Source organism: Dendrobates tinctorius, unplaced genomic scaffold (assembly GCF_039654945.1).
Source record: "Dendrobates tinctorius isolate UK_male_01 unplaced genomic scaffold, ASM3965494v1 ptg000014l, whole genome shotgun sequence".
Classification (NCBI taxonomy): Eukaryota; Metazoa; Chordata; class Amphibia; order Anura; family Dendrobatidae; genus Dendrobates; species Dendrobates tinctorius.
The window spans coordinates 6478679-6505142 of record NW_027361682.1 but is presented as its reverse complement, the minus strand read 5'-3'; the positions used below and the strand labels follow the sequence as shown (position 1 = coordinate 6505142).

Genomic DNA, 26464 nt, shown 5'->3' with positions numbered 1-26464 from the left:
CTATGAAATAGATATATTAGATTAGATATTTATTATATATTAGATATTTATTATATGGGGCTTTGCATGCGGAGTGAGTGCGGCTATGTGGAGTGGGGATAGATAGATAGTATTTCATATCTATCTATTAGATACTCGTACATGAAGAATGAAAGAAAAAAAAAAAAAACTGCTCTGCTGGAACTGCATTCCCGCAAATAGTGCCCGCGGCGATCAGGTGCAGATGTCAGCTCCGTGTGAGAGCTGACATCCCGCAATAAGGCCCACGATCGGTGCGTGCATTTAACCACTCATTCCCTGCACGCTTCCATGAGGACAATGCGATCGCATTCTCCTGATGGTCTCCATGGAGACCCCGAACGCAAGATGGCTACGGGGTCCTTCAGGGAAGGTGGTGTGTCAGTCACTGCTCAGAGAAGCACCGAAGATGGCTCCTTCCCTGTCTGTCACCCTGCAGTGCAGATGCATTGCAGAACATCAGGTCAGCGATCTGATGATATAAAGTAATGTCCCATACTGTGACAATATAAAAAATATATATATAAAATTAACAAAAGTGTAAAAATATTTTTTTTAAAAATCCCCAGAGAAAAAATTTTTTTTTTCAAATAAATACATTAATGCAAATAAACAAAAGTACACATATTTGGTATCACCGCGTCTGTAACGGCCCGCTCTATAAAAAACTGTCTGACTAGTTAACCCCTTCAGTAAACACCATAAAAAATATAAAATACAAAGCAAAAAACAATGTTTTATCATCATACTGCCGAACAAAAAGTGCAATTAAACGTGATAAAGTCAAATGTATATAAAAATGGTACCGCTAAAAAGTCACCTTGTCCCACAAAAAAAGCCGCCATACAGCGCCATCAGCAGAATATAAAAAAGTTATAGCTGTCAGAATAAAGCGATGCAAGAGTAACTATTTTTTCTATAAAATAGTTTTCATTGTGTAAAACCGCTAAAACAAAAAAATATAAATTGTCCTGAACCAAAGAATAAAGCTGCCTTATCAATTTTATCATACGCGGAACGGTATATATATTATACATACACACACAGTATATACTCGAGTATAAGCTGACCCGAGTATAAGCCGAGGCACCTAATTTTGCCATGGAAAACTGGGTAAGCTTATTGACGCGAGTATAAGCTGGGTATGCATTGTCCCCTCATCCCTGTCCTGCTCTGTGTGGCTCTCCCCCCACCCAGTATGCATTGCTTGGCTCCCCCGTCCCATCCTTATATGTATGGCTCAGCTCCCTGTCCCCCCAGTCCTCCTCAGTGCCCCCCATCTTTGTGCCATCACTGAACGTCCCTGCATCCTTCGTTGTCCTGGGGCCGGCAGCTTCTTTCCTGTGTTGAGCGGTCACGTGGTACCGCTCATTAAGGTAATGACTATGCCTCCACACCTATAGGAGTGGAGTCACGTCCATATTCATTACCTTAATGAGCGGTACCATGTGACCGCTCAACTCAGGAAGAAGCTGCCAGCCCCGGGACAACGGAGTATACAGGGGACGCTCAGCGATGGCACGAGGAGGGCAAATATGATGACCCAGCCACTGGCTCCTGCCGCCACTCCCCCGCTGGCTTTCTGCACAATGACTTGTGCATAAGCTGAGGGGGCATTTTCAGCACAAAAAAGTATATATATTAGAATGGGTTTTTTTGTTTCCCAAATAAATCGTAGTAGAAAGATGAAAAAAAGTCATATGCCCGAAAACGGTACCAATAAAAACGTCTACTCATCCCTCAAAAAACTTGCCATAACATGACTGTCAGCACATTTATCCTGCGCTCTGCGCTGAGTGCTTAGACTAGGGTTTCCGTGTAAATCTCGAAAAAACGGGATTCATAAGGAACTCTCGGCGGAAGATTCCTGATAATGAGTCAGATGGAGTCACTGTAGGTGCCATAGAACCGGTGATCCCACTGGGTCCGTCTTTTTAGGATTGCATAAAAGTGTCGTCGGCCACAGTTTTGTGCGCTTCTGAAAAGAATCACACTGCTGAACAAAGAAGGCAGCCAGAGTAACATTGCTGCCTCATTATAGTGAACGGATCAATCGGGGGTTTCATCAGTCACATCATTCGGAGACTTAGATGGAAACCCCAGAGTAAGTAGTCAGCATAGAGCGCCGGACAAATGAGATCCAAACTGTTATGTAAAATGTTCCCAATAAAAGCTTCAATACAATGTACAAAAAAAGCAAGCCCTCCCTCAGGTTTGTCATCTGTTAAACGGAAATATAGGGGGCTTTCATGTTACTGGTAGCACAAAGGCTCTGGAAAAGCTAAATGGCTCTTCACTCCCCAAAAGAAAATCAGGAAATTCTCAGTTCCCAAATCCAAATGTCCCCCTCCCTAGTGTGCCTAAACCACATTTATCACCCATATGTTTGGTGTTTCTGTAGTGATGAGAACCCGCCTAATTTACAGGTGCGTGTCTCCAGAAGCACGAGCTGGGCATAACGCACTGGTCACTACAATAGCAGTTTGCAATTTTCACTGAGCAACATCCACTGTTGCCTGTTTCTGGAAAACACGCATGGAGTCAGAATCATCACTACATCTGTAGATAAATTCCCAAAGGGTTATAATTTCCAAAATGGGGTCACTTTAGAGGGGGGATTCTGCTTTTCTAGCACTTAGGGGCTCTATATAGTCTAGGAAAATCTGCGCGCTAGGAGAGAAATAGCGCTCCGTCCCTTCCGAGTCTCCCCGTATGGCAAAGTAGTATTGTACAGCCACATATGGGGTATTGCCACATTCAGTAGAATTTGTGGGGCAAAGTTTGGTGCCATTTTTACCCATTTCCCAGGATGAAAATGCAAAACTTGGGGACAACACACAATCTTGGTGGTAAAAATTATTATTTTACTTCACTGCTCAATGGTATTAAAGTCTGTGACCCACCTGTGGTGTCAATATACTCACTGCAAAAATTATTATACATGGGAGGAAATCCTTTTCCTCCACATGCAGAGGCGTATCTAGGCTTTCTGGCACCCGGGGCAAGAATTTGGTTCGGCGCACACACACACACACACATTAACCCCCATCCCCACTCATTAACCCTCCACACATTAACCCCCATCCCCACATTAACCCCCTTCCCAACTCATTAACCCCCATCCCCACTCATTAACCCTCCACACATTAACCCCCTTCCCAACTCATTAACCCCCATCCCCACTCATTAACCCTCCACACATTAACCCCCATCCCCACATTAACCCCCTTCCCAACTCATTAACCCCCATCCCCACTCATTAACCCTCCACACATTAACCCCCTTCCCAACTCATTAACCCCCATCCCTACTCATTAACCCTCCACACATTAGCCCCCATCCCCACTCATTAACCCTCCACACAATAACCCCCACACACATTAACCCCCCCACACACATTAACCCCCTTCCCAACTCATTAACCCCCATCCCCACTCATTAACCCTCCACACATTAGCCCCTATCCCCACTCATTAACCCTCCACACATTAACCCCCACACACATTAACCCCCCCCCACACATTAACCCCCTTCTCCACTCATTAACCCCCCCCCACACACATTAACCCCCTTCCCAACTCATTAACCCCCATCCTCACATTAACACCCCCCATCTTCGGTGTCTTCAGCTCCACAGTGGAGCACTTACCACCAGCGTTCGCTCTGGGCGCCGGGGAGTGATGTCAGCAGCGTGATCACATGACCTGATCACGCTGCCGACGTCGCTCTGGCCCGGCGGTCAGAGCTTCAATTGTACTGGCGTCTGTATAGACGCAAGTACAATTGTTCCCTGGGAGCTGGCACGCGCACCTTCTCTGCGCCAGCTGTCAGCTTGACAGCTGACACAGAGAACCGCCGACTCTCAGGCCGGGGGGGCGGCACAACGCAGCCGCCAGGGAGGACACTGCGGACCGCTGCATTAGGCGGCCCGACTGCGCCCCCTGCCAGCTGAGTCCGGGGCAACTGCCCCGGCTGCCCCCCCTAGATACGCCCCTGTCCACATGAGAAGTGTTCCACACTAACCCTGTCCAGACATGTGTGGTACTGGTACTGCTCTGCGGGAGGTACGTTTCCACAAACAGCAGTACTAGTATGGCGCAACGTTTTTAAAGTGCACGCCGTGATACGAAAATGCAAAAACAAAAATACCTCCGGGGGTTAAGATTTCCACACAAACCCAATGCTTTGAAGGAGGGCATAGACAACAAAGCATAGAATTAGGGTATGTGCACATGCTGCGGAATGTTCTGCGGATTTGACCGCACAGATTTTGTAAAATCTGCAGGTAAATCTGCAGGTCAAAAGACCTGCGGTTTTACCTGCGGATTGCTGTGCGGTTTTTCCATCTCCACAATGGAGGAGATGGCAAACCGCAGCGGAATCCGCAGAAAGAATTGACATGTCAATTCTGCGGTTTTGAAACCGCAGCGTTTGCACAGCGTTTTTTTTTCCATAGCTTAGAATGCTACTGTACACCGCAGCAAAAACTGCTGCAGATCCACAGCATGTGCACACACCCTTAGAGAACATTTAACAGGAATTTTTTTTTCTTTCCATACAGGGCCGGGTATCGAATAGGATTTTATATCACATTATAATAGTGTTAGCCTATAATATTTATAGTGCAGGTTGTTTTATATCTGTATATTACTCATGTTGAATAGGTCCGCTATTCATTAATGCCACAGATGTTCAGTAATTAATTCCAACATTGAGCCTGTTTGATGTCTCCCTTTTGGGAGTGTATGTAATGTTTTGAAAGCATTTTGTATAGATACTTGCCTGAAGAAGGAGCTAGACCGGCTCTGAAACGTGAAGCATTAAATAAAAAACAAGTGCTATAACAATAATACATGTGACGGCATCATAATCCTTACCAGCAGCGCTATACCCAGCCACTCTCTGTTCACCTGCATCTTCAGAGAGACCCGAACCTTCAGCCCATTGGGGTATGTTCCCACAGTCAGTAAACACTGCGAGTTGGACGCTGCGTACACCTGCAACGTCCAGATGTTACAGCACAATGGAGGGGATTTCATGAAATCTCATCTCCCCTATGGGGGCAGGGACGCCTTCGGTGTCCCTGCGTAACCGGACATGCGGCGCGTCTTTCCAGAATGCAGCATGTCTATTTATCTTGCGAAGACTCTACTTCTCCGCAAGATAAAGTCACCCATAAAATGTACAAGACGCGGTGATTCCGCATGGTCCAATGAACACATGCAAAATCACCGCAAGTACAAAATTCAGCAGCGCTTTCAACGGAGCGGACATGTGCTGCATCCAAAGTTCTGCCAACACTGACCGTGTACACATACCTTCACACTCCCTGCTCCCTCATTACCTGTGAAAAGCACAGACGTCTTCTATCACATGGAGCAAAATGGAGACTGGCTCCTCCCCTCCATGGGACTGATCACATGACTGTGACCTCATCACAGGTCCTGTGCGCACAGAACAGCCATATATGTGGTGTGCGGCTCTGCGGGTGGAGGTAGGTGCTGGAGATTCCCCATTACTGGGCACAGGGGACATTATCCCCCTCAGTGCTGAGCCTGGGATAAATCTCTGTGTGTGACTATAATGGGACTGTGTGTTATACCGGGGGCAGGACGGGGCCATGACTGGATGTAGTGATCATGTGAAGCCGGTAACAGTTCCGGAGATTTCTTACATGGGATCTTTAACAAGGCTGAAGTTGGTTTCTTATTCGGCAATTTTTTCTCTTCTGTTTTTATAGGTTAAACAACAAAAAATAATCATCAAAATAATAACACACAATGCATACCTCCCAACCTTTGAAGAAGGGAAATAGGGACAAAGCGCCCCGACCACACCCATTTCACAACTAGTCACACCCATGTCCATGCCCAACTGCACCCATTTAGCACTGCTGATCACACAGACTGGTACTGAGGAAAAGAAAGAAAGAAAACAGAGAGAAAGAAAACAGAGAGAAAGAAAACAGAGAGAAAAAAAGAAAACAGAGAGAAGAACGAACAGAGAGAAGAACGAACAGAGAGAAGAAAGAACAGAGAGATGAAGATGAAAGAACAGAGAGAGGAAAGAAAGAACAGAGAGCGAAAGAAACAACAGAGAAAGAAAGAGGGGAAAGAAAGAACAGAGAGAGAAAGAAAAGAGGGGGCAGAAAAAAGAACAGAGGGAGAGCGAAAGAAAGAAACAGAGAGAGAAAGAAAGAGGGGAAAGAAAGAAAGAACAGAGAGAGAAAGAAGTAAAGAAAGAAAGAGAAAGAACAGAGAGAAAGAAAGAGGGGAAAGAAATAGAAAGAAAGAGGGGAAAGAAAGAAAGAGAGAAAAAAAGAAAGATTAGAGAGAGAAAGAACAGAGAGAAAGAAAGAGAGGGAAAGAAAGAACAGAGAGAGAGAGAAAGAAAAGGAAAAGAAAGAAAGAACAGAGAGAACGAAAGAGGCTAATGAAAGAACGAAAGAAAGAACAGAGAGAGAAAGAAAGAGGGGACAGAAAAAAAGAACAGAGAGAGAGAAAGAAAGAACAGAGAGAAAGAAAGAGGGGAAAGAAAGAAAGAGGAGAGAGAACAGATAGAAAGAAAGAAAGAAAGAAAGAGGGGAAAGAAAGAACAGAGAGCGAAAGACTAGAGAAAAAGAAGGGAAAGAAAAAACAGAGAGAAAGAAAGAGGGGAAAGAAAAAAGAGAGAAAGAGGGGAAATAAAGAACAGAGAGAGAAAGAAAGGGGGACAGAAAAAAAGAACAGGGAGAGTGTTAGGCATCGGATTCCTGACACTGCACAGCGGGAATCCAGAGCCAGACATCCAGCAGTCTCCCATTATCCTCCGACCGCCCCGGGTGCTGCTCAGACTTGCTCTGACAGCCTGGATGTTGCTGCCACCTCTGGTGCAGCAATGGTAGCGCAACCTGTTCTGCAGGGAACCGCTCCAGAGGCTAAGTCCTCGTGCCGTGCTACTGGGCATGCCCGCAAGGTGACCTCTCACTGGAGAGCAGGGGTCACATGCTCAGGTCCTGCGTCGGATCTGATTGGTCCTTTCCAGGGTACTGGAAGGTCCCGGAAGCGCATGGCTATAAAAAGCTTGCATGGCGGCTCGGCCATGCGCTAGTGTAGCATATTATGCTGTGTGTGTATGGTGATGGATGCATGGACTGGTGACTGACTTATTATGAAACCCCTTCCCTTGGATACTACGAATGGTGACTGTGTGTTGGGTTAGTCAGCTTCAGATTGTGGCAAGCTACACGCGACTGTGCTTTCCACGCCTACACTAGTGTCCGTCGGTGCCTGGTTCTCGGCGCTGACGCTTGCGGCTATAGTTGCCGCTGCGCTGCATTAACAGCAGCTGTTGGTGTTCGCGGCTGTGACGCCATACGCCGGCTCCTGTGACGTTAACAGGGCCAGCGTCTTTACATTTATTTCTGCCAAGCAACTCTGTGTCTGAACAGAGCCGCTCCTAGCGTTCGGGTGACGTTAACCCGTGCACACTACTTCACCTTCTGGTGCATCTGCCATTGCCCAGCAGCGGTCTTACCATCTACTGCACGGTGGACCCCGGGCGGCGAACGCACCTCCTATTATTTTATATCTGGTGCATTCCACCGACCATAACATTACACTAGCGCCAGGGTCTGATTGGCAATGGCAGACGTGCAGCAGTTGCAGCGCTATATTCGGCAGCTGGAGAGCAGGTTGGCGGCTATTGAGAGCGCCAACTCAGCTGCGAATACCGCGCTAGCTGCTGTCCAGACAGTCGCCGAGGCTGGCTCATGTGCGCCCGCTCTTTTGCCCATGCCGACACTTTCTCGCCTCCCGCTTCCTGACAAATTTTCAGGTGACAGCGCCACCTGTAGGGGATTCGTCAGTCAGTGCTCAATTCAGCTCGAGTTACTGGCTGCACGGTTTCCTACAGAACGGGCTAAGGTGGAGTTTATTGTGTCACTTTTGTCTGGCAGAGCATTACAGTGGGCCACGCCATTGTGGGAACGTGATGATCCCGTGGTTCAGGGTGCTGCACAGTTCCTCGCGGCCCTGAAGCAGGTCTTTCTGGGACCACGGATCATGCACGACACCTCTATCCAATTACTCTCTCTAACACAAGGGTCGCTCTCGGTTAGCCATTATGCCGTCCGGTTCTGGACACTGGCTTCCGAATTAGAGTGGCCGGACAAAGCATTAGTCCCGGTGTTTTGGAGAGGGTTAGCTGAGCACGTCAAAGATGCTCTAGCTACCAGAGAGTTTCCCACATGTCTGGAGGAATTAATTGCCGTCGCCACCCGTATTGACCTCCGGTTTATGGAGCGCGGGCTGGAACGTCCACAATCCAGACGCAGGGTTAAATTGGCTCCCACATTCACTGAGCCGCTAACATACCCCTCACAGGAGCTTTCACCCTCCGAACCTATGGAGGTGTCTTGCACCGGCTCTAAGCCACGTCTGATGCGAAGCTCTATACGTTGCTATCAGTGCCGACAATTTGGTCACTCGGCTAGCACGTGTCCTCTGCGGGCGAAAAAACGCCCACATCCTGTGGCCGTAGGTGGTGGGCAGTCCAATACGAAACCCTTCTCACCCAAACCGGTATTCCGGGGTGCCCTAGACATTGGGGCCTCCACCTGGGAGCCAGAGGTTACCGTGGACTCTGGGGCCGAGGGTAACTTTATGTCTTCTACCTTTGCCCAGAAACACGCCATTCCCCTGGTACTATTACCTCAGCCTCTGACCATCAGGGTGGTTAACGGAGCACCGTTACCCTCTCAGGTGACCCATCAGACAGCTCCACTAGGGCTCACTATCTCACCCTCTCATCATGAGACTCTGTCCCTGCTAATCCTGCCAGACGGCATCGATCAGGTTCTGCTCGGGGTTCCCTGGCTTCGGTGCCACTCTCCTCATATCGAGTGGGCGACAGGGAAGATACTGGCCTGGAGCAAGGACTGCGAGGGGAGATGTCTGAGGGGCAGTCTTCGGGTGGCTTCCACTGAAGTGCCTGCGGATCTCTCTGCGCTACCTAAACCCTACCACCAATATGCGGACGTCTTCTCCAAAAAATCTGCAGAGACGCTCCCGCCGCACCGTCCTTACGACTGCCCGATAGACCTCACGCCAGGCACAGAACCTCCTAGAGGCTGTGTGTATCCACTATCTCTCCCTGAGACAGAAGCTATGTTACAATACATCCGGGAGAACCTGGCTAGAGGCTTTATCAGAAAGTCGGTGTCACCGGCTGGTGCAGGGTTCTTCTTTGTTCAGAAGAAGAGCGGAGAGTTACGCCCTTGCATTGACTACCGAGGTCTCAATGCGATCACGGTTAAAAACAAATACCCTCTACCGTTGATCTCTGAGTTGTTTGACAGGTTGCGAAGGGCCCGGATCTTTACTAAGTTGGATCTGCGAGGGACATACAACCTGATCCGCATTCGCGAAGGAGACGAATGGAAGACAGCTTTTAATACCAGGGATGGCCATTACGAATATCTGGCTATGCCTTTTGGCCTTTGTAATGCGCCAGCTGTCTTCCAGGATTTTGTCAATGACGTCTTCCGCGACATGCTTTCTACCTCGGTGGTGGTATATCTGGATGATATACTCATCTTTTCGCCAGACATGACTACCCACCGGAGGGACGTCTGCAGGGTCTTCGACCGTCTGCGGGCGAATTCCCTCTTTGCCAAGCTGGAGAGCAGGAGTCCTTGCCGTTTCTGGGCTATATCATCTCGGCCCAGGGGCTGGCCATGGATCCTGCCAAACTACAAGCGGTAATGGACTGGCAGAAACCTCATTCACTTAAAGCGGTGCAGCGCTTTTTGGGGTTCGTGAATTACTACCGCCACATTATACCACATTTTTCCACACTGGTGGCTCCTTTGGTTGCTCTCACCAAGAAAGGAGCTAACCCTAACGCTTGGTCTGAAAAGGTCTCCAAGGCCTTCTCGGCTATAAAATCTCATTTTGCTGGCGCTCCCATTTTACATCGTCCCGATGTGAATAAACCATTTATTCTGGAGGTAGATGCCTCTTCCGTCGGTGCAGGAGCAGTCCTGTTCCAGCAGGATGCCCAAGGTCAGAAGCATCCATGCTTCTTCTTCTCGAAGACCTTCTCACTGGCGGAGAAGAATTACTCCTTTAGTGACAGGGAGGTGCTGGCCATGAAGTTGGCCTTTTCAGAGTGGAGACATCTCCTGGAGGGGGCTCGCTTTCCCTTCCAGGTATATACGGATCATAAAAATTTGGTCTACTTGCAGACGGCCCAGCGCCTGAACTCACGTCAAGCTAGGTGGTCGTTCTTTTCTCGCTTCCGCTTCACCCTGCACTATCTATCAGGGGAAAAGAACGTCCGTGAGGATGCTCTCTCACGCTCGGTGGTCTCAGCGGAAGAAGGAGAGGCTGAGCCTCGGTTAATTCTCCCGCCGGAGAGTTTTACGACCGTGACTCCAGTCGCTCTCGAGTCATTGCCACCAGGCAAGACATTGGTGCCTCCTCAGCTACGGACGGAGGTTCTCACCTGTGCACACGCCTCCAGGGTAGGTGGCCATTTTGGCAATAAACGGACCACCGAACTCCTGGCTAGGTCATACTGGTGGCCACATATGGCTCGAGATGTTAAGGAATACGTGCAAGCATGCATCTCATGTGCTCGGAACAGACCCTCTAGGCAGAGGCCGGCGGGGCTGTTGTATCCCTTGCCAGTGGCGGATAGACCGTGGGAGATGGTTGGCATGCATTTCATAGTTGGCCTGCCAAGTCTGGTAGCAGTATGGTCATCTGGGTGGTCACCGACCAGTTTTCCAAAATGGTACATCTGGTGCCACTCGCATGCTTGCCTTCTGCTCGTGGTCTTGCCACTTTGTTCATTAAGCACGTATTCCGTCTGCATGGCATGCCGGACAAAATCGTGAGTGACCGAGGTCCCCAGTTTGCGTCTCAGTTTTGGAGAGAGCTCTGCAGCTTACTCAGCATCGAGCTAAATCTGTCCTCTGCTTACCATCCCGAGACGAATGGCTTGGTCGAGAGAGCCAATCAGACCTTGGTTACCTACCTGCGGCATTTTGTCTCTGCCAGGCAGGATGACTGGGCATCCTTGCTACCTTGGGCTGAATTTGCCCTAAACAATGCGGTGGCTGATTCCACTGGTCAGACGCCCTTCCTCTTAAACTACGGCCAACATCCACGCGTCCCTGTTCCGATGCCAGTGTCCTCCACTGACGCCAGGGTGGCAGACTGGGCAGTGGAGGCCCGGGACATTTGGGATCGCACTCAGGATGCTATCCATGCTTCTAAGGAAAGGATGAGGGCGTCCGCCGACACCCATCGGCGACCTGCTCCTAGCTTCTCCCCTGGCGACATGGTGTGGCTCTCCACCCGAAATATCAAACTACGGGTCGAGTCCCCTAAGTTCGCTCTGTGATATATTGGACCGTTCAAGGTCCTCGAGCGAATTAGCTTGGTGGTCTACCGTCTGGCTCTTCCTCCACATTTAGCCATTTCGGACATGTTTCATGTGTCCCACCTCAAACCAGTTCACGTGGCCCAGTTTTCTGAGTCATCGGCCGGGTCGTCAGACTTGTTGTCTCACGAGTTTGAGGTTAATGCCATCGTTGGGCTCAGGTTTGTCCGTGGCAAAAAATTTTATTTAGTGGATTGGAAGGGTCATGGGCCCGAGGCTCGGACCTGGGAGCCGGTGGACAACATCCACGCACCGCTCCTGATCGCAGCTTTTGAGCGCAGTGAAGCGCAGAGGGGAGGGGGCCTTAGGAAGGGGGGTAATGTTAGGCGTCGGATTCCTGACACTGCACAGCGGGAATCCAGAGCCAGACATCCAGCGGTCTCCCATTATCCTCCGACCACCCCAGGTGCTGCTCAGTAATCACGGCGAGCCAGGCGTCCTGCTCAGACTTGCTCTGACAGCCTGGATGTTGCTGCCACCTCTGGTGCAGCAATGGTATCGCAACCTTTTCTGCAGGGAACCGCTCCAGAGGCTAAGTCCTCGTGCCGTGCTACTGGGCATGCCCGCAAGGTGACCTCTCACTGGAGAGCAGGGGTCACATGCTCAGGTCCTGCGTCGGATCTGATTGGTCCTTTCCAGGGTACTGGAAGGTCCCGGAAGCGCATGGCTATAAAAAGCCCACACGGCGTCTCAGCCATGCGCTAGTGTAGCATATTATGCTGTGTGTGTATGGTGATGGATACATGGACTGGTGACTGACTTATTATGAAACCCCTTCCCTTGGATACTACAAATGGTGACTGTGTGTTGGGTTAATCAGCTCCAGATTGTGGCAAGCTACACGCCACTGTGCTTTCCACACCTACACTAGTGTCCATCGGTGCCTGGTTCTCGGCGCCGACGCTTGCGGCTATAGTTGCCGCTGCGCTGCATTGACAGCAGCTGTTGGTGTTCGCGGCTGTGACGCCATACGCCGGCTCCTGTGACGTTAACAGGGCCAGCGTCTTTACATTTATTTCTGCCAAGCGACTCTGTGTCTGAACAGAGCCGCTCCTAGCATTCGGGTGACGTTAACCCGTGCGCACTACTTCACCTTCTGGTGCATCTGCCATTGCCCAGCAGCGGTCTTACCATCTACTGCACGGTGGACCCCGGGCGGCGAACGCACCTCCTATTATTTTATATCTGGTGCGTTCCGCCGACCATAATAGAGAGTGAAAGAAAGAAAGAGGGGAAAGAAATAACAGAAAGAAAAAGAAGGAGGGGAAAAAGAAAAAATAGAGAGAGAGAAAGAAAGAGAGAGAACAGAGAGAGAAAGAAAAAGGGGAAAGAACAGAGAGAGAGAAAGAAAGAGAATAAAAAAGAAAGAAAGAACAGAGAGAGACAAAGAAAGAGTGGAAAGAAAGAACAGAGCGATAGAGAGAAAGAAAGAACATAGAGAGACAGAAAGAACAGAGATAGAGAAAGAAAGAAGGAAAGAAAGAAAGAGAAAGAACAAAGAGAAAGAGAGGAAAGAGAAAGAGGGGAAAGAAAGAACAGAGAGAAAGAAAGAGGGGAAAGTAATAGAAAGAAAGAGGGGAAAGAAAGAAAAGAGAGAGAGAAAGAAAAAAGAAAGATTAGAGAGAGAAATAACAGAGAGAAAGAGAGGGAAAGAAAGAACAGAGAGAGAGAAAAGGGAAAGAAAGAAAGAACAGAGAGAACGAAAGAGGCTAAAGAAAGAACGAAAGAAAGAACAGAGAGAGAAAGAAAGATGGGACAGAAAAAAAGAACAGAGAGAAAGAAAGAACAGAGAAAGAAAGAAAGAGGAGAGAGAACAGATAGAAAGAAAGAGAGGAAAGAAAGAACAGAGAGTGAAAGAACAGAGAAAGAAAGAAAGAGGAGAGAGAACAGATAGAAAGAAAGAGAGGAAAGAAAGAACAGAGAGTGAAAGAACAGAGAAAAAGAAAGGGGAAAGAAAAAACAGAGAAAGAAAGAAAGCGGGGAAAGAAAAAAAGACAGAACAGAGAGAGAAAGAGGGAAAATAAAGAACAGAGAGAGAAAGAAAGGGGGACAGAAAAAAAGAACAGGGAGAGTGAAAGAAAGAAAGAGGGGAAAGAAAGAACAGAAAGAAAAAGAAGGAGGGGAAAAAGAAAAAATAGAGAGAGAGAAAGAAAGAAAGAGAAAAAAGAGAGAACAGAGAGAAAGAAAGAGGGGAAAGAGAAAGAACAGAGAGAGAAAGAAAGAGAATAAAAAAGAACGAAAGAACAGAGAGAGACAAAGAAAGAGTGGAAAGAATGAACAGAGCGATAGAGAGACAGAAAGAACAGAGATAGAGAAAGAAAGAAGTAAAGAAAGAAAGAGAAAGAACAGAGAGAAAGAGAGGAAAGAGGGGAAAGAAAGAACAGAGAGATAGAGGGGAAAGAAACAGAGAGACAGAAAGAACAGAGAGAAAGAAAGAGCGGAAAGAGAGAAAGAAAGAGGGGAAAGAAAGACCAGAGAGAGAAAGAAAAAAAGAAAGATTAGAAAGAGAAAGAAAGAACAGAGAGAAAGAAAAAGAGTGGGAAAGACAGAACAGGGAATGAGAAAGAAACAGAGAGAAAGAAAGAAAGAACAGAGAAATAAATAAATAAAGACTCTGTAAAGATACTATAGCAGCCCGGCTCCCATTGTAATTCCCACCTGAGCCTCCCGGTGCAGGACATATCATGATCCACTCACATGGCTGGCATCCCTGATTCCAAGGCGATCCTGCTATCTGCGCTGTCGGAGGAGGACACGGTGATGGATCTGAAGCATTCCTGGTTTCGTCACAATCTTCTCATAAAATTACCTAATTTCCGGTCAGCTTCCAGCACATCACTTCCGGTGGACCATCATGTGCGAGTTTTAAAGTGCTCCTCGGGGCTCCGCTGTGTACTCCTGGGTCCGTGGGAAAAGCCCGCTTTGTATGCCTCGTACACACTTGGCTCCGCTCCGTACACCCCGTACACATGTGGCTCTACTCCATACACACATGGCTCCACTCCGCATACCCCATACACATGCGGCTCCGCTCCGTACACCAAGTACTCATACAACTCAGCTCCGTACACCTCATACACGCGCGGCTCCGCTCCGTACACCTGCGGCTCCTCTCAATACACCGCGTACACCCCTTCGGCTCTTCTCCGTACACCTCGTACACATGTGGCTCCGTACACCTCGTACACGCGCAGCTCCGCTCTGTACACCTCATACACACGTGGCTCTGCTCCGTACACCTCGTACACACGGGGTTCCGCTCCATACACCTCGTACACATGCGGCTCCGCTCCGTACACATGCGCCTCTCCTCCGTACACTTCATACACACATGGCTCCATACACCTCGTATATGCGCGGCTCCGCTCTGTACACCTCATACACATGTGGCTCTGCTCCGTACACCTCGTACACACGCGGTTCCGCTCCATACACCTCGTACACACGCGGCTCCACTCCGTACACCCCACTCCGGGTGGGGGGGTGTCAAAAACGGGACTGTCCTAAGAGAATCGGGACGCTTGGGAGCTATGCACAATGCAGTGAGGATGTGATGTGAATACACTTAAAAACAGTTACTAAAACTGGTACAAAAATGGGCACCAAAGGGTGTTAATGAAAGGGTTAAATGACTTTGGGCCACTGATGTCACACTAAGAATACACAGATAGTGATGCTCCGCATCAAACTCAGGTCCCTCCAGCCTGGTCCAAATGGGTTCTGTGCATCAGAATTGGCATCAAAGTGGGCAAACAGCTCATTTTCACAGATTTGAATAAATAACTGATGTTTTTAAGGGGTTAAATGACTTTGGGCCACTGATCTCACACTAAGCATACACAGATAGTGATGCCCCACATCAAACCCATTACCCTCCAGCCTGGCCCAAATGGGTTCTGGGCATCAAAACTGGCATTAAAATGGCAGACAGTTGATTTTAGCCATTTGAATAAGTGATGTTTTTAAGGGGTTAAGTGACTTTGGGTCACTGATCTCACACTAAGAATACACATCTGTATACCCTTGTGAGATCAGTGGCCCAAAAGTCATTTAACCCTTTCATTAATGCCCTTTGGTGCCCACTTTGATGCCCATTTTTGTGCCAGTTTTATAGTTTTTGTTGCTGCTTTTACGTGTATTCACATCAGGGTGCCTCGTGGCATTGTATGTTATTATTGTGATGATTATTTTTTGTTGTTAAATCTATAAAAAACAGAAAAGAAAAAATTTCCGAATAAGAAACTGACGAATAAGAAAACAACTTCAGCCTTGTGGATCTTTATGATGTTACATCGTCATCTCCTCATTCAGGTCCCTACACTATCGGATCCTCTCAGTGGAGATCTTCTATATAAGAGAATTCTCCTGAGTGACCCTACAAGGATGGATAGGGACAAGATGGCGGAGAGGATATTACACCTCACCCTAGAGATCCTCTTCCGGCTTACTGGAGAGGTGAGAGATTCTGATGACGTCACATTCCATCATTCTTATCTATGGGAATAACAGATGGACAGAACTGGAGAGGTGAGGACTCTGGAAATGTCTGTAGTGAGATTTATTAGTGTGTCTCTCCATAACCAGGATTACACAGTAGTGAAGAAGACTTCTAGTGAGCGCTGTCAGGCCCTGTGTCTGAGGGATGGGGAAGACCCCTGAGCCCCATCACAGGGCCTCCACCTCACCCCCTGATACATGAGGACATCAATGACCAGAAGATCCTAGAACTCACCTACAAGATGTTTGAGCTGCTGACTGGAGAGGTGACACTGCTGGGACCAGTAGTGTAGCTACCGGGGGGACTGAGAGGGCGGTGGCCCCAGGCCCCGTGCTCTGTGGGGACCCACCCGGAGCTATGCTACTGTAAGTGTATTGGCGTGCGCAGCGCGCCGATACAGTTACATTCTGCGGCAGAGCAGGGAGAATCGATCTCCCTGCTCTGCCGCCCGGCTGCTATGGGCCCCTGAGCAGGCAGTGGAGGGCCCGGTGCCAGCAGTGGGCCCCCCGCCCGTCATCGCAGGGTCAGCTGAATCGGCATCTAGCCGATACAGCTGACCGCATTGAAGAGAGAAGGAGCAAGCACTCCTTTTCCCATCATCCCCCTCTCAGCGTCTGACAGCGGGTGCGCTGACGTCACTGTCTGGCGCCCGCTGTCAGGAGATGAGCGGGAGAGCAGGGAGCAGCGCAGGAGCCGGGAGCAAGAGAGGTGAGTATTTATTTATTTTTATGGGGGGTGCATTATTTTACAGTCTGCCTATGGGGGGTGCCCTACTTATCAGTTTGCCTATGGGGTGGTGCTGCCTTAACTATAAGTCTGCCTATGGGTGGTGCTTCCTTACCTTTAATTCTGCCTATTGGGGGGGCTTCCTTACCTATAATTCTGCCTATTGGGGGGTGCTGCCTTACCTATAAGTCTGCCTATGAGGGGGTGCTGCCTTAAATTACAGTCTGCCTATGGGGGGTGCTGCCTTACATTGCAGTCTGCCTATGGGGGGATGCTGCCTTATATTATAGTCTGCCTATAGGGGGTGCTGCCTTACATTACAGTCTGCCTATGGGGGGTGCTGCCTTATATTACAGTCTGCCTATGGGAGGGTACTGCCTTACATTACAGTCTGCTTATGGGGGGGCTGCATTATGCTATAGAGTCTGCCTATGGGGAGTGCATTATACTGTATTGAGGACTATCTGGTGTACTATGCTATATTAATGCTATCTAGGGGGCCATCATATCTCCTCCTTTGTTTCAGTATACCACCCTACCCGCGCCCTCCGTTCTGCTGATGACCTGAGGTTAGCATCCACAATAATCAGAACCTCCCACTCCCGTCTCCAAGACTATACATGTGCTGCGCCAATTCTTTGGAATGCACTTCCCAGGTCAATACGATTAGTCCCCAATCCCCACAATTTTAAGCGTGCCCTGAAAACTCATTTATTCAGACTGGCCTACCGCCTCAACACATTAACCTAATCTATCCCTGTGTGGCACAGCCAAAAGTTTTTACCATAACCAGGTTCCCCGCTTCATGTTCCCATATGCTTTATACATCCATTAGCCCTCTGTGTTTGTACTGTTACACACTTAACATTATGGCTGGTCCATACAATCAGGGCAACTGTTACCACCCACCTTTCGTGTCTCCCCTTTTTTCCTCATAGATTGTAAGCTTGCGAGCAGGGCCCTCATTCCTCTTGGTATCTGTTATAATCTACTGTATGTGATTATTATTATGCCGTAATGTCTATCATCTGTACAAGTCCCCTCCGAAATGTAAAGTGCTGCGGAATATGTCGGCGCTATAGAAATAAAATGTATTATTGTTATCATTATCATACAGTGTTGGAGCCATCAAAAAGTTTCGCTGATAGTAAGGGGTCAGTATATACAGTATACAGTGAGGGGGCATTATACTGTGTATAGGGGAGCTGTACAGGGGGGACTCTGGACATTAATAAATGTAAAGTGAGCACTTATTGTTATAGGGGAACTCAGGTTACCGTGACTGTCAAAGGGGCACACAGAGGGCAATATTACTTTATAGGGGGCAAAATGTGGGCAGTTTTCTGTGGGCACTTGCATTTCATTATTTTTCCCTAACTAAGGGGGTGATAACGGGGAGTTTGACTTACTATTTATAACGGTTTTTATGTTTGGCAGCTGTCACACGCTAAAAGACGCTTTTTATTGTAAAATAGTTCTTGCATCACCACATCTTGAGAGCTATAATTTTTCCATATTTTGACCCACCGAGTCATGTGAGGTCTTATTTTTTGCGGGACGAGTTGACGTTTTTATTGGTACCATTTTCGGGCACGTGACTTTTTTTGATTGCTTTTTATTCTGATTTTTGGGACGCAGAATGAATGAAAAACCAGCATTTCATGAATTTCTTTTGGGGGGTGCATTTACACAGTTCCGCTTGCGATAAAATTGATAAAGCGGTTTTATTCTTCGGGTCAGTACGATTACAGTGATACCTCATTTATGTCTTTTTTATGTTTTGGCGCTTTTATGCAATAAAAACAATTTTATATAAAATAATTATTTTTGCATCGTTTTATTATGTGAGCTATAACTTTTTTATTTGTTTGCTGATGATGCTGTATGGCAGTTCAATTTTTGCGGGACAAGATGATGTTTTCAGCAGTACCATGTTTATTATATACGTCTTTATTGCACTTTTTGTTCGGCGGTATGATGATAAAGCATTGTTTTTTGCTTTGTTTTTTATTTTTATTTTTTAAGGAGTTCACTAAAGGGGTTAACTAGTGGGACAGTTTTATAGGGCGGGTCTTACAGACACGGCGATACTAAATAGGTGTACTTTTATTGTTTTGTTTTTTTTATTTCCAAAAAATGAATAATTTAGGGAATTTTTTTTGTATTTATTTAGGGATTTTTTATAAATTATTTTTACTTTTTTTTACTTTATTATTTTGTCCCAGTGTGGGACATCACTGTGATCTGACACAGGCACTGCAGCAGGCTTTCTCGGTGCCTGCTCCCTGCAGGGAAGGAGACCCTCCGAGCAGCGCAGCACATCACGCTGCTCGGGGGGGTCTCAGGGAAGCACGCAGGGAGCCCCCTCCCTGCACGATTGTTCCCTAATCCCCCGATACACTACGATAATGTTTGATCGCAATGTGCCAGGAGTTAATGTGCCGGGGGCGGTCCGTGACCGCCCCTGACACACAATGCCGGGTGTCAGCTGTGATAATCTGCTGACACCCGGCCGCAATCAGCGGCACTCCCCCCCGGGGGTGCCGCTGATCGCTTAGACGTACTATCCCATACCCGGTCATGCGTACCCGTGTACCGTGGACTGGATAGTACGTCTGATGTCAAAAAGGGGTTAAGATTGGAGGCTAGGTGGATTTACAAGCTTAACACGGTAGCTCGTCACGGCATTCATGAAGACCTGTTATCCACAGGGTTCTTGATGCCGTGATTTAGTATATGGTCCTTTAGCCCCCCCAGGGTAGTCATTGTGGGTTTCAGGATCATGTTTGTTTTGGTTCTTGTATGCTTTATCACTGACTATGGTTAGATAGTGTATAAGTTGCTGTGTTACATCAATTATCATTAGATAGGTTACCACCATAGAGTATTGATAGTGTTAGCACCGTTTAAATGTGGGGGTACTGGGTATCTCATGTTAGGATTTTTTTGCAATGATAAGTTTATTTATTACATTTACTTTAATCAGTGGTACAGATTTTACATAGACCTGATGCTGTCTTCTTTATAGGAGCAGTGCCTATTGTTATTGGCAGTATAAGGCTAATTTAATATATTCCGCTTCTTTTGACATATTGCGCAGCGTACAGCTTCTTTCTACGCACGCGTGGCATTATGATGAGGCGGAGCTATCAGGCTTTAACTTTCAACTTTCGACGCATGCGCTATGTAATACCTTTGGCTTCTGGAACGCATAATGACATTCAAGCTGACAAGCAACGCGATAACTTACGTGTTTTTCCATCTTCTTGGCCTTTTGCGCATGCGTACTAGTCCATTTCCGGTGCAAGACACGCATGGTGACCCGCACGCTGACCGGCACCACAGCAATTAATAAATCCAGCGCATATGGCTGTCAGAACTTTTTTCCTGGGCCGCCAACACAGGTGTTGACGATCTTGGTAACATCGGTGCACTTACCTCTATTTAAATCAGACTTTTGGCATATTACACCATCTCTCCCCCTGACAAAGCTACACAAGGTAGAGATACACATAGGAATGGTCTACATGGCTCTACATTAAGCACCTGGCAAGTATTTTTCTCTTTATCTAAAAGCATACTAAGCTGATATTTCTGGGTGATAAAAGGTGCTTATATTGGGTTGCATGACAGGCTGTGATTTTCCATTCTTTTGGTGATATTATTTGTATCTACCATGTTGACATATGTACGGTATATTTGTAGGTAGGTTATATGTAGTTCCTACCACTTATGTGGCATTATTTATGGTATTTTACTTATATTATGCATCTTCAAGTACTACTATTTTATAAGTGGCTTGGTGTTTATTAATATCATATACCGTATATACTCGTGTATAAGCCAACCCTTGTATAAGCCGACCCCCCTAATTTTGCCACAAAAAACTGGGAAAACTTATTGACTCATGTATAAGCCGAGGGTGGAATTCATAGACTATGCCCCCATATGCTGCTCCATAGTTTATGCCCCCATATGCTGCTCCATAGTTTATGCCCCCATATGCTGCTCCATAGTTTATGCCCCCATATGCTGCTCCATAGTTTATGCCCCCATATGCTGCTCTATAGTTTATGCCCCCATATGCTGCTCTATAGTTTATGCCCCCATATGCTGCTCCATAGAATATGCCCCCATATGCTTCTCCATAGTTTATGCCCCCCATATGCTGCCCCATAGACTATGCCCCCATATGTTGCTCCATAGAATTTGCCCTCATATACTGCTCCATAGACTATGCCCCCATATCTTACTCCATAGAATATGCCCCCATATGCTGCCCCATTGAATATGCCCCATATGCTGCTCCATAGAATATGCCCCCATATACTGCTCCATAGACTATGCCCCCATATACTGCTCCATAGACTATGCCCCCATATGCTGCCCCATAGAATATGCCTCATATGCTGCTCCATAGAATATGCCCCCCATATGCTGCCCCATAGACTATGCCCCCATATACTGCTCCATAGACTATGCCCCCATATGCTGCCCCATAGAATATGCCCCCATATGCTGCCCAATAGAATATGCCCCATATGCTGCTCCATAGACTATACCCCCATATGCTGCTCCATAGAATATGCCCCCATATGCTGCAAAAAAAAAAAGCCATACTCACCTCTCCTGGGTCCATGGCCGCTGTCTGCCGCTTCTTGTGTAAGTGACTGTTCAGCCAGCAGAGGGGCGGCGCGCACTAATCACGTCACCGCGCCCCCTGCTGCCTAAACGTCACACAGGATGCAGCAGAGACAGCAGTGAGCAGCAATGGACCGGGGGACAGGTGAATATCGCTATACTCACCCATCCTGCCGCGGTCTCTGCAGCCTCGCTTCACCACTGTCTTCATTCCTGTCTTCAGCGGTCACATGGTACCGCTCATTACACTCATGAATATGCGCATATTCATGAGTGGTAATGAGCGGTACCACGTGACCGCTGAAGACAGGAAGGGAGAGACAGTGGAGAAGCGAGGCTGCAGAGACCGCGGCAGGACAGGTAAGTATAATCTTTGACACCCCCGCTCCACCTCCCCCACCGACCCCCAGGTATATGACCCGTGTATAAGCCGAGAGGGGGACTTTCAGCCCAAAAAAATGGGCTGAAAATCTCGGCTTATACATGAGTATATACTGTACCTCCAAGCACCACTATTGTTGTAAGGTACTTGGTATTATTTATGCATACATGTGTCATCATGAATCATTACAGCCATATTGTCTGTGGTTTTAGTGTTTTTAAATGTGGTTTTAGATATATGTATGTGCACTTCTTTTTGTTACAATAAAGACTTTTTCACGATTATACCTGGAGAGTGCACCTCTTTTTGTGCCTTCTTTTTTCTTTCATATACTTATGTTATGGGCGCAATGGTAGCACCCTGGCTATTAGATATGTATACTATCTAGCTGTGCCCGCTGTTTTTCTCTTTAGCTACATTAGGATGTGGCCCATGCACCCGTTCAAAACCCTGACAGACTGAGAGCCCCCTTTCACTTACACGACTGAAACAGCGCCTGATCAGCCTGGTTGGACTGCCACCAGTTCCTCGTCAGACATAAGCCTGGTCCATTAATGGGATTATATTTGGACAGAAACGAGCCCCGATAGAATGCAGAGTTCAGCTGAGAACATGGACATGGATCAAGATAAAAGAGTAGCCCAAGGCTGGTGGTCCCCTCTGTTCCTTGACTTCTCCCTACACGATATTTCGTCATTACCTCCCCGGAAAAAATAAAAAGGCCATGCTTTACACGAGTATTTAACCCCTTATTATTACTCCCCTCCTGCCACCTGGGCTGGACTGAAAACCTCTCCCCTTTTATCTAGCAGCTAAAAACTCCAAAACCTAAGATGGGTCATAACTTCTTAATGTACTGTCCTAGGAAGGCGGTTTTGGTGCTGTAGGATCAGGAAGAACCCCCTGCTACACATTGAGATCAAACATGACTTTGCTACCTGGCTCCTACTAGCCATTCTACGTATCCTCAACCTGGGATGCTAGAACAGGTCACGATCCTGGAAAGCATTTAACCCGTTCCAGACATCTCGAAAATGTAACCGGTGTGTGGCTGGGTAGTACATTTTTCTAAGCTAAACAAGACCAACTTTTCCAACCTCTCATTATATGAGAGGTCAACATCCCTTGTAATAATCTAGTTGCCCGCCTTTGAAGTGACTCTAACTTCTGAATATCCTATGTACAATGCGGAGCCCAAAACTAGATCCCATATTCTAGATTTGGCCTCACAAGTGATTTATCAAGGTTGTATCAAGGAAGGCGGTTTTGGTGCTGTAGGATCAGGAAGAACCCCCTGCTACACATTGAGATCAAACATGACTTTGCTACCTGGCTCCTACTAGCCATTCTACGTATCCTCAACCTGGGATGCTAGAACAGGTCACGATCCTGGAAAGCATTTAACCCGTTCCAGACATCTCGAAAATGTAACCGGTGTGTGGCTGGGTAGTACATTTTTCTAAGCTAAACAAGACCAACTTTTCCAACCTCTCATTATATGAGAGGTCAACATCCCTTGTAATAATCTAGTTGCCCGCCTTTGAAGTGACTCTAACTTCTGAATATCCTATGTACAATGCGGAGCCCAAAACTAGATCCCATATTCTAGATTTGGCCTCACAAGTGATTTATCAAGGTTGTATCAATACATTGGGATCACGGGAACCAAAGTAGGTGGTTCCCAGTCGCAACTACTTTTCCAGGTGGGCCATCCCTTCCCTGCACGAACATGTTGAGCACAAAATCACAAGTGCACTGTGCAAAACCATCAGTGTCAATGTAAACATAACCACCAATATGTTGACAGGTAAGCACAGGCAGGAACTTTATATCTCCCTATCTGCCCACTGAGTAAAAATATTGGTGGCTGGCCCTGAGCGGAAAGTGTATTGTTGCATTGTCCTTCCAGACTGTTCTGAAAATCATCTGCTTGGGGGAAAAAAACGCACACCGTGCAGGAGCTGTGGATGGGGATAAAAAAACAGACTGATAAGTGATTGGTGCCGCTGAACTTCAATCCCGGCCTGGTGGTGTGTGATAAACGGCGAAATCTTTTATGCAAACCATATGGATTTGCGTACTTCTTTCTCTCTTGATTTTTGCTTACATTATTTAGTATGCATTAGGTTGATGATACCTGTAACATATACAGCTCTGACAAAAATTAAGAGACCACTGCAAAATTTTCAGTTTGTCTGATTTTTCTCTTTATAGGTATATTTTTGAGTAAAATATAAATTGCTCTTTTATTCTATAAACTACTGACATGTCTTCGGATTTCCAAGAACTAAATTTTGTATTATTCAGAAAATGAGACATGGTCAAAATAACAAAAAAACGCAGTGCTTGCAGACCTCAAATAATGCTAAGAAAACCAATTCATAATCATTTAGAAATAACAATACTAATGTTTTAACTCGGGAAGTTTAAAAATCATGGTTATTCCATAAAATATTGATTTATGATGACAGCTTTCATGCGCCTTGGCATGCTGTCCATCAGTCTTTCACACTGCTTTTGGGTGACTTTATGGCACTCCTGGTACAAAAATTTAAGCAGTTCTTCTTTGTTTGATGGCTTGTAACTATCCATCTTCCTCTTGATTACATTCCAGAGGTTTTCAATGGGGTTCAGGTCTGGAGATTGGGCTGGCCATGACAGGGATTTGATGTGGTGGTCCTTCATACACTAAAAACAAACAAAAGCCAGCTCACCAAATGTAGACCGCAGACCTCGGAGCTCCGTCTGGACTGACGTGTGATCAATAGGAAAAAGCAATTAGTTCCAGCTGCGTGTAAAAAAATTTCTTCTTTATTTCAACATTAAAATTATGTCATCTTCATAGTATGCCATACACACGGACACGGCAACGCGTTTCGATCTGTAAGATCTTTGTCAGAGCCATCATGATGGCTCTGACAAAGGTCCTTCATACACACATTGATTGACCTAGTTGTGTGGCATGGCGCGTTGTCCTGCTGGAAAAAAACAGTCCTCAGAGTTGGGGAACATTGCGTGAGCAGAAGGAATCAACTGTTTTTCCAGGATAACCTTGTATGCGGCTTGATTCATACATCCTTCGCAAAGATTAACCTGCCCAATTCCAGCCTTGCTGAAGCATCCCCAGATCATCATTGATCCTCCACCAAATTTCACAGTTGGTGCAAGACACTGTAGCTTGTATGCCTCTCCAGGTCTCTCTCTAACCATTAGATGACCAGGTGTTGGGCAAAGCTGAAAATTACATTCATCAGAGAAGATTACCTTACTTTGTTAAAAAAACACCTTCCCAGTGCAAAAAAGACCTGGCAAATGCCAAAAAATTGAATTGAAAAAAGACCTTGTCTAAAGTGCTGCACAGCCCTATATTAGGCCTCGCTGATACCTTCCTAGCCGTGGAGGTTGGCACCCTAAATAGTACGATATTGGCACCCCCACTCAAAGAGGACTGTCCCTCACTTCCCTAACAGTCCCTGATATCACAGGAAGGAAAACAATATATCAAATAGTGCAGAGATGAAGACAACAAAATGCCCTAGAGCTAATGCAAACAAAAATATAATAGTAAAAATTCCATATCATGATACTAAATGACATAAATACCCTAACATAGCAAGGTACATTGTTCTTCCCGCTAAAGGGGATACAGGCAGTAAATTACAAAGATTGGTCACTTCTCATGTTTCTAAAGATGCCTCATAATAGAGGTACATATATCAATGTGACACAAAAAATCTTCACATGGTAAGGTACATAATAACCTCCACTCAGTGAGATATAAATAATCAGATACACTATAAAGACTGTTATCGTCCCTTCTTATGCCCATAAAGAACCCTCACTCAGGGGGATATAAACAATCAGATACATTATAAAGATCGGTCACTTATCATGTCTATGGAGAACCCTCAACGCGTTTCCCCGCCGTAGCGGTTCATCAGGAGGAATAACCAATGCTTTCACCGATATTGTTGCTGCTCCATGCCTGATATTTTGATAATGGAAGCATCAGAGGTCAGACCAAGCGGATTTAAATAACCGCCATGATAATGCTAACGCGCCACCCACCATCTGGTGGCCCAATTAGTGAAAAGGTGTAGATAATTAGAGCCCATATGTGCAATCCAAATGTACCTGATAGTCCGGTGTTCCGCCGCTAACAAGAGTTAAACTTTAGCGTGCGCTCCACACTGGAGCGCATCCAAGATGGCGCTGGGACTTCCGGTCATGTGATGTAAATCATGCCTCAGTAGTTACCCGATCATCCGGAACTCTGTTTACCTGACAAAATTAGCGGGGACCCCTTCAAAGGCGCTCAGCACTGGAGCGCACCCAAAATGGCGCCGGAACTTCCGGTCGCATGATGTCATATCCCCCTCTAGCTGTTGCCATGGAGCATACAAGACGCTCACCGGACAATCAGACCGGGCTCATCAGATAGCGCGCAGTCTGCTGACATATATCGCCCCCAATGCCGAAAAATAGAAATACAAAAATGATTAAAGGGTCAGGGCAGGACACATTAGATATAGTCCCACAATAGTGTCATAATATGAAGATAGATAACAAACAACATGTCAGTTTTATAGACACTCTTGTGTTGTGAGTTCATTTTCCCCTTCACTACTGAGGCCCGAGGAGCTCCCTCTTCTGGTGAAGAAAGGTAGTGAGCCTGATTATCAAACACCTGGGCCTGATGATGATGACTGGCTGAGTGGAGTTACTGACTGGATATAAGGCTGCCGACGCCCTTCTGCCCTGCGGGTGATTTC

At 46.8% G+C, this 26464-nt stretch overlaps 2 protein-coding genes across 4 annotated transcripts in view; one reads left to right on the top strand and one right to left on the bottom strand.

Annotated features, from left to right (window-relative positions):
* Positions 1-5464, bottom strand: part of LOC141073768 (uncharacterized) — a 57694-nt gene extending 52230 nt beyond the window's left edge. Inside the window, exon 1 of one of the 2 annotated variants that reach the window (XM_073561177.1) lies at positions 5363-5464. The gene's annotated coding sequence lies outside the window, so the exon portion shown is untranslated. The remainder of the gene's footprint in view (positions 1-5362) is intronic. The other variant, XM_073561203.1, reaches the window with a different exon arrangement.
* LOC141073481 (uncharacterized) overlaps positions 1-26464 on the top strand; it is a 349087-nt gene that overhangs the window by 138650 nt on the left and 183973 nt on the right. Inside the window, exon 1 of one of the 2 annotated variants that reach the window (XM_073560720.1) lies at positions 15664-15900. The exons of the other annotated variant lie outside the window; for it this stretch is intronic. Coding sequence (XP_073416821.1) covers positions 15727-15900 — 174 coding nt within the window. The 5' untranslated portion in view covers positions 15664-15726. Of the gene's footprint in view, positions 1-15663; positions 15901-26464 lie in introns of those variants that run through there. 2 annotated transcript variants of the gene reach the window in all.